The following is an 8,878-nucleotide window of genomic DNA, read 5'->3' on the forward strand; positions in this document are numbered from 1 at the left end:
GGGGAGGCGGAGTGGGGAGGGGGGGGGGGGAGGCGGAGTGGGAGGGGGGGGGGGAGAGGCGGAGTGGGAGGGGGGGGGGGAGGCGGAGTGGGAGGGGGGGGGGGGAGGGGGGGGGGAGGCGGAGTGGGAGGGGGGGGGGGGAGGGGGGGGGGAGGCGGAGTGGGAGGGGGGGGGGGGAGGGGGGGGGGGAGGCGGAGTGGGGAGGGGGGAGGGGGAGGGGGAGGGGGGGGGAGGGAGGAGGGAGGAGCCCGTCCGCCCCTCTGTCTGGGGCTGGATTTAACACCAGGCCTCAGAGGGTGAAAGGTCCTCACCCAGGCTTCCAGTGAGGGCCGTTTTCACCAGTTTATCGATCTGGTATCGCAGCTTCTGATTGACGGGTCTCATCTTCTCCAACACCTGAACCAATGGGAAGAGAATCCGTCATTCCAGAAATAAACCCCCCCGAACCCCTCGATTAGATTCCAGTCTGTAACTCACTCCCGGGTATCTGTTATTCTATATATAAACCCCCCGAACCCCTCGATTAGATTCCAGTCTGTAACTCACTCCCGGGTATCTGTTATTCTATATATAAACCCCCCCGAACCCCTCGATTAGATTCCAGTCTGTAACTCACTCCCGGGTATCTGTTATTCTATATATAAACCCCCCGAACCCCTCGATTAGATTCCAGCCTGTAACTCACTCCCGGGTATCTGTTATTCTATATATAAACCCCCCGAACCCCTCGATTAGATTCCAGTCTGTAACTCACTCCCGGGTATCTGTTATTCTATATATAAACCCCCCGAACCCCTCGATTAGATTCCAGTCTGTAACTCACTCCCGGGTATCTGTTATTCTATATATAAACCCCCCCGAACCCCTCGATTAGATTCCAGTCTGTAACTCACTCCCGGGTATCTGTTATTCTATATATAAACCCCCCCGAACCCCTCGATTAGATTCCAGTCTGTAACTCACTCCCGGGTATCTGTTATTCTATATATAAACCCCCCGAACCCCTCGATTAGATTCCAGTCTGTAACTCACTCCCGGGTATCTGTTATTCTATATATAAACCCCCCGAACCCCTCGATTAGATTCCATTCTGTAACTCACTCCCGGGTATCTGTTATTCTATATATAAACCCCCCGAACCCCTCGATTAGATTCCATTCTGTAACTCACTCCCGGGTATCTGTTATTCTATATATAAACCCCCCCGAACCCCTCGATTAGATTCCAGTCTGTAACTCACTCCCGGGGTATCTGTTATTCTATATATAAAGCCCCCGAACCCCTCGATTAGATTCCAGCCTGTAACTCACTCCCGGGTATCTGTTATTCTATATATAAACCCCCCGAACCCCTCGATTAGATTCCAGTCTGTAACTCACTCCCGGGTATCTGTTATTCTATATATAAACCCCCCGAACCCCTCGATTAGATTCCAGTCTGTAACTCACTCCCGGGTATCTGTTATTCTATATATAAACCCCCCGAACCCCTCGATTAGATTCCAGTCTGTAACTCACTCCCGGGTATCTGTTATTCTATATATAAACCCCCCGAACCCCTCGATTAGATTCCAGTCTGTAACTCACTCCCGGGTATCTGTTATTCTATATATAAACCCCCCGAACCCCTCGATTAGATTCCAGTCTGTAACTCACTCCCGGGTATCTGTTATTCGATATATAAACCCCCCCGAACCCCTCAATTCGATTCCAGTCTGTAACTCACTCCCGGGTATCTGTTATTCGATATATAAACCCCCCGAACCCCTCGATTAGATTCCAGTCTGTAACTCACTCCCGGGTATCTGTTATTCTATATATAAACCCCCCCGAACCCCTCGATTAGATTCCAGTCTGTAACTCACTCCCGGGTATCTGTTATTCTATATATAAACCCCCCCGAACCCCTCGATTAGATTCCAGTCTGTAACTCACTCCCGGGTATCTGTTATTCTATATATAAACCCCCCGAACCCCTCGATTAGATTCCAGTCTGTAACTCACTCCCGGGTATCTGTTATTCGATATATAAACCCCCCGAACCCCTCGATTAGATTCCAGCCTGTAACTCACTCCCGGGTATCTGTTATTCTATATATAAAACCCCCCGAACCCCTCGATTCGATTCCAGTCTGTAACTCACTCCCGGGTATCTGTTATTCTATATATAAACCCCCCGAACCCCTCGATTAGATTCCAGTCTGTAACTCACTCCCAGGTATCTGTTATTCTATATATAAACCCCCCGAACCCCTCGATTAGATTCCAGCCTGTAACTCACTCCCAGGTATCTGTTATTCTATATATAAACCCCCCGAACCCCTCGATTAGATTCCAGTCTGTAACTCACTCCCGGGTATCTGTTATTCTATATATAAACCCCCCCGAACCCCTCGATTAGATTCCAGCCTGTCATTCCCTGTGTACCGTGCGTATTTCGACCAGTCGTAGAATGGCACTCTCGTCCTTCAGTGTGTTTCCCGAGACTTTGCGTAGAATGACGTACACCATGTCCGACAGATACATCGACAGCATCTGGTTCTTCAGCTGCAGGAAACTCAGGCCCTGTGGAGAGGTCGTGTCACCAGGTTATTGGGAGTGAGCAGGGTGTGGATTGAAACTTGAGAAATAGGAGCAGGACGAGGCCATTCGGCCCCTCGAGTCTGCTCCGCCATTCAATCGGATCATGGTTGATCTTCGCCCTCAACTCCACTTTCCCCCCCCGATCCCCGTATCCCTCGATTCCCCCAGAGTCCAAAAATCTATCGATCTCAGTCTTGAATATACTCAACGACTGAGCATCCACAGCCCTCTGGGGTAGAGAATTCCAGAGATTCACAACCCTCTGAGTGAAGAAATTCCTCCTCATCTCAGTCTTGAATGGCCGACCCCTTATCCTGAGACTATGCCCCCTGGTTCTAGACTCTCCAGCCAGGGGGAAACAGCCTCTCAGCATCCACCCTGTCAAACCCCCTCAGAATCTTACATGTTACAATGAGATCACCTCTCATTCTTCTGAACTCCAGAGAGTATCGGCCCATTCTACTCAATCTCTGCTCATAGGACAACCCTCTCATCCCAGGAATCAATCTAGTGAACCTTCGTTGCACCGCCTCTAAGGCAAGTATATCCTTCCTTAGATAAGGAGACCAAAACTGTACACAGTACTCCAGGTGAGGTCTCACCAAAGCCCTGTACAACTGTAGTAAGACTTCCTCACTCTTGTACTCCAATCCTCCTTGCAATAAAGGCCAACATGGCATAGGACAACCCTCTGATTCTTCTGAAGTTGGAGGGAGACGAGAGTCCTTCAGGTGCCTTTGCCCAAAGCTCTGGAATTCACTGAGAGCAACACTGGTCGAGGAGAAGGACCAGGGGTTAAAGAGAAGGGTGTTGGAGAGAGAATATCAGCAGGTGTGCGGGGGCTTTAGGATATAAAAGGATATCGAGGCACTGGAGAAGGTGCAAAAAAAGATTTACCAGGATGATCCCAGAACTGAGAGGTTTATAACTATCAGGAAAGGCTGAACAGACTGGGGCTCTTTTCTCTGGGAAAGAGAAGACTGAGGGGTGACCTGATGGAGGTCTTTAAGATTATGAGAGGGTTCGATAGGGTAGATGTAGAGAAGATATTTCCACTTGTGGGGAGACCAGAACTAGGGGGGGCCATAAATATAAGAGAGTCAGTAATAAATCCAATGGGGAATTCAGGAGAAACTTCTTTCCCCAGAGAGTGGTGAGAATGTGGAACTCACTCCCACAAGGAGTGGTTGAGGTGAATAGTGGAGATGGATTTAAGGGGAAGCTCGATAAACACATGAGGGAGAAAGGGATAGAAGGAGATGGTGAGAGGGTGAGATGGAGGAGGGAGGGAGGAGGCTCGAGTGGAGCATAAACACCGGGATAGACCCGATGGGCCGAATGGCCTGTTCCTGACCCCGACCCTCCCCCAGGGTCACGACCCCTGACCCTCCCCCAGGGTCACGACCCCTGACCCTCCCCCAGGGTACTGACCTTGTCGGTCCGCTGAGCCCCGGACCGGATTCGCTGAATTAAATTCTCAACGTGGGCGGAGACCGAGGAAACCTGCAGGAAACAGAGAGAAAGGTCAATGAACCCTGACCCCCGAACCCTGACCCCAAACACCGACCCCCGAACCCTGACCCCGAACACTCACCCCCGAACCCTGACCCTGAACACCGACCCCCCGAACCCTGACCCCGACCGCAAACACCGACCCCTGACCCCGTACACCGACCCCCCGAACCCTGACCCCGACCCCAAACACCGACCCCTGACCCTGTACAACGACCCCCCGAACCCTGACCCCGAATACCAACCCCCGAACCCTGACCCCGAACCCTGACCCCAAACACAGACCCCCCCGAACCCTGACACCGACCCCCGAACCCCCACCGCCCCGAACCCTGACCCCGAACACCGACCCCCCGAACCCTGACCCCGAACACCGACCCCCCGAACCCTGACCCCGAACACCCACCCCCCGAACCCTGACCCCGAACACCGACCCCCCGAACCCTGACCCCGAACACCCACCCCCCGAACGCTGACCCCGAACACCGACCCCGAACACCGACCCCTGACCCCGTACACCGACCCCTGACCCCGTACACCGACCCCTGACCCCGTACACCGACCCCTCGAACCCCGACCCCCGGACCTGCTCCGTGAGGATTCTCAGCACCGCCGGCGCCTCCATCGCGGCCGCTCCAACTCTCACCCGGAACCGGAACCGGCGGGCAGTGCACCGGGGGGGGGGGAGGACGAACGGCGACACACACCCCCCACACACACCGGAAGTGACGCCTTCACACCGCGCCGGCCCGTAACCCGTGCCCGGGGGGGAAGAGGAACCCGACGCACCGGAAATAAACCGGCCGGCAGCGAGCGGAAGTGAGCTCACCCGCCGAGCGGTGATTGACAGCAGCGGGGGGGGGAGGGGGCGGGGCCTCCTCCTGTCTCCACGGCAACGGGCTCCGAGGGGCTGAAGGGCCGCCTCCTGCTGTCCCAATTCTGGGCCTCGCTCTTCAGGATGGATGTGAGGGCCTCGGAGAGGAGATTTACTGGAATGGTCCCAGGGATGAGGGACTTCAGTGATGTGGAGAGACTGGAGAAGCTGGGATTGTTCTCCTCAGAGCAGAGAAGGTTAAGGGGAGATTTGATCGAGGGGTTCAAAATCAGGAAGGGTTTTTGAGAGAGTAAATAAGGAGAGACTGTTTCCAGGGGGCAGGAGGGTCGGGAACCAGAGGACACGGATTTAAGGCGATCGGGGAAAGAGCCAGAGGGGGAGATGAGGAGAATGTTTTTTTACAGCGAGTTGTGATGATCTGGAATTCACTGCCTGAAAGGGCGGTGGGAGCAGATTCAATAATAACTTTCAAAAGGGGAATCGGAGAAATACTGGAAGGGGAAAGATTTACAGGGAGACGGGGAAAGAGCAGGGGGAGTGGGACTGATTGGATAGATCTTTCAAAGAGCCGGCACAGGCACGATGGGCTGAATGGCCTCCTCCTGTGCTGTACGATCCTATGATGGTATGAATCGACTCGCCCCCCCCTCCCCGAGCAGGAACGGGCTCTCCCTCCCTCTGATGGGGGGTCACTCCCCTCAACCGGTGGGCTAACAGATCACGGGGCAAAGCAGAGTGACGTCCGCCTGGGAATGACAGACGTGGGATAAACGGGGTGACTTTATCCACACACTGACCGGCAAGTCGACAAGTCAGAGTAAAGCTCCCTCTACACTGTCCCATCAAACACTCCCAGGGCAGGTACAGGGTTAGATACAGAGTAAAGCTCCCTCTACACTGTCCCATCAAACACTCCCAGGGTCAGGTACAGGGTTAGATACAGAGTAAAGCTCCCTCTACACTGTCCCATCAAACACTCCCAGGGTCAGGTACAGGGTTAGATACAGAGTAAAGCTCCCTCTACACTGTCCCATCAAACACTCCCAGGGCAGGTACAGGGTTAGATACAGAGTAAAGCTCCCTCTACACTGTCCCATCAAACACTCCCAGGGTCAGGTACAGGGTTACATACAGAGTAAAGCTCCCTCTACACTGTCCCATCAAACACTCCCAGGGCAGGTACAGGGTTAGATACAGAGTAAAGCTCCCTCTACACTGTCCCATCAAACACTCCCAGGTCAGGTACAGGGTTAGATACAGAGTAAAGCTCCCTCTACACCGTCCCATCAAACACTCCCAGGGCAGGTACAGGGTTAGATACAGAGTAAAGCTCCCTCTACACTGTCCCATCAAACACTCCCAGGGTCAGGTACAGGGTTAGATACAGAGTAAAGCTCCCTCTACACTGTCCCATCAAACACTCCCAGGGTCAGGTACAGGGTTAGATACAGAGTAAAGCTCCCTCTACACTGTCCCATCAAACACTCCCAGGGCAGGGACAGGGTTAGATACAGAGTAAAGCTCCCTCTACACTGTCCCATCAAACACTCCCAGGGTCAGGTACAGGGTTAGATACAGAGTAAAGCTCCCTCTACACTGTCCCATCAAACACTCCCAGGGTCAGGTACAGGGTTAGATACAGAGTAAAGCTCCCTCTACACTGTCCCATCAAACACTCCCAGGGTCAGGTACAGGGTTAGATACAGAGTAAAGCTCCCTCTACACTGTCCCATCAAACACTCCCAGGGTCAGGTACAGGGTTAGATACAGAGTAAAGCTCCCTCTACACTGTCCCATCAAACACTCCCAGGGTCAGGTACAGGGTTAGATACAGAGTAAAGCTCCCTCTACACTGTCCCATCAAACACTCCCAGGGTCAGGTACAGGGTTAGATACAGAGTAAAGCTCCCTCTACACTGTCCCATCAAACACTCCCAGGGTCAGGTACAGGGTTAGATACAGAGTAAAGCTCCCTCTACACTGTCCCATCAAACACTCCCAGGGCAGGTACAGGGTTAGATACAGAGTAAAGCTCCCTCTACACTGTCCCATCAAACACTCCCAGGGCAGGTACAGGGTTAGATACAGAGTAAAGCTCCCTCTACACTGTCCCATCAAACACTCCCAGGGTCAGGTACATGGTTAGATACAGAGTAAAGCTCCCTCTACACTGTCCCATCAAACACTCCCAGGGCAGGTACAGGGTTAGATACAGAGTAAAGCTCCCTCTACACTGTCCCATCAAACACTCCCAGGCTCAGGTACAGGGTTAGATACAGAGTAAAGCTCCCTCTACACTGTCCCATCAAACACTCCCAGGGCAGGTACAGGGTTAGATACAGAGTAAAGCTCCCTCTACACTGTCCCATCAAACACTCCCAGGGTCAGGTACAGGGTTAGATACAGAGTAAAGCTCCCTCTACACTGTCCCATCAAACACTCCCAGGGTCAGGTACAGGGTTAGATACAGAGTAAAGCTCCCTCTACACTGTCCCATCAAACACTCCCAGGGCAGGTACAGGGTTAGATACAGAGTAAAGCTCCCTCCACACTGTCCCATCAAACACTCCCAGGGTCAGGTACAGGGTTAGATACAGAGTAAAGCTCCCTCTCACCTCTCTCTCTCAGGGGATGGATCTCACCCGTGTACTGTGTTCTGATGTGTGGATTCTTCTGGAATTGACTGTTGGATCAGCAAGAGGTTGAGATCAACCAGATGACAGTGATCTACTGGATCTCCTGTTAACTGGCAACTCTCAGAATGATTTAGATCTCCTGTCAATCACTCAGATCCCTGGGATCAACCATCACTGACTCAGATTCCTGGATCTCCAATCTCTTGGATCCACTGTAAATCCAGATGGATCAGCCATCAGTCCCTTGGAACTGCCACTGTCTCCCCCTGAAATTTGCTGTCTGCTCCCGCGATCCACTGTCCACCTCTGGGATCCACTCTGCACCTCTGGGATCCACTGTCTACCCCGAAATACACTGTTCAACTCTGGGATCCACTGTGCACCCATGTGACTCTCTGCTTACCCTGGGATCCACTGTTCTATCAGTTCTCCCGGCCCCACTCTCCCATATCTGGGATCCACTGTCAGCCTATGAGATCTCCAGTCAGTCCTGGGATCCACTGCCTGCCAATGGATATTTTGTTTGTGAATGGGGCCTGTTGTCAGTCTATGGAATCCACTGTCTGTTCCTGGGATCCCCATCGCTGCCTGGGATCCACAGTAAGCCACAGTAAGGATCTACTGTGGTTCCGACATTCCCCGTCTCTCTTTGCAATTCGCTCTGTTCCTGGATCATCTTTCTGCCTTTGGGATCACTGTCAGTCTCTGGGAAGCATCCCAGATGTATGGGATCCACCTGGTCCCTTGGATTTCCCATCTCTCCTTGGGATCCACTGTATCTCCCTGGGACCCCCTATCAGTCCCTCAGATCTCTTGTCTCTCCCTGGGATCCACTGTGTCTCCCTGGGATCCACTGTCTCTCCCTGGGGTCCCCTTTCCCTGGATTCCATATCTCTTCCTGGGATCCCCCGGTCCCTGGGATCCCCTGTCTTGACCTGGAAGCCACTATCTCCACGAGGTGCTCTGTCTCTCCATGGAATCCTTTGTTTCTCCCTGGGATTTTGTGGCTCTCACTGTGATCCACTGGTTCCTTGGGATCCACCAACAGTCCCTGGGATCCCGTGTTTCTCCCCAGGCCCCCCTGCCTTTGCTTGGGATCTCCTGTCTACACCTGAGGATCTACAGTTTCCCCCCCCGAGAACCTCGGTCAGCCACTGGCATCCCCTGTCTATTGCTGGGATCCACTGTTTCTCCCTGGGATCCTTTGCCTTTCCCCAGGATCATTTCTCTCCCTGTGATCTTCACTGTCCCTTCCCCAGGATCTAATACCTGTCCTACAATGGCGGAGGGGGAGTCAGCCCAGATCTCCATCC

The 8,878-nt window shown here is 53.2% G+C and overlaps 1 protein-coding gene across 1 annotated transcript; it reads right to left on the reverse strand.

The window, feature by feature from the left end:
• Positions 1–276: 276 nt before the first annotated feature.
• Positions 277–4,870, reverse strand: LOC137319388 (neuroguidin-A-like). The gene is made up of 4 exons (XM_067981617.1): positions 4,681–4,870; positions 4,014–4,085; positions 2,427–2,564; positions 277–396 (listed from the first exon to the last, which is right to left on the reverse strand). Exons 1-4 carry the CDS (start codon positions 4,717–4,719, stop codon positions 277–279), a joined length of 369 nt encoding a protein of 122 aa, XP_067837718.1. The 5' UTR covers positions 4,720–4,870.
• Between the last annotated feature and the right edge of the window lie 4,008 nt (positions 4,871–8,878).

Source organism: Heptranchias perlo, unplaced genomic scaffold (genome assembly GCF_035084215.1).
Source record: "Heptranchias perlo isolate sHepPer1 unplaced genomic scaffold, sHepPer1.hap1 HAP1_SCAFFOLD_832, whole genome shotgun sequence".
NCBI lineage: Eukaryota > Metazoa > Chordata > Chondrichthyes > Hexanchiformes > Hexanchidae > Heptranchias > Heptranchias perlo.

What these genes read in the sequence shown, in the direction of transcription:
- LOC137319388 (XM_067981617.1), bottom strand. Translation starts at nt 4,719, where the DNA reads ATGGAGGCGCCGGCGGTGCTGAGAATCCTCACGGAGCAG. An exon ending in TGAGAATCCTCACGGAGCAG is followed by an intron (nt 4,086 to 4,680) that starts GTCCGGGGGTCG and finishes TGTTTCCTGCAG; the next exon opens with GTTTCCTCGGTCTCCGCCCA. An exon ending in GGGCTCAGCGGACCGACAAG is followed by an intron (nt 2,565 to 4,013) that starts GTCAGTACCCTG and finishes ACCTCTCCACAG; the next exon opens with GGCCTGAGTTTCCTGCAGCT.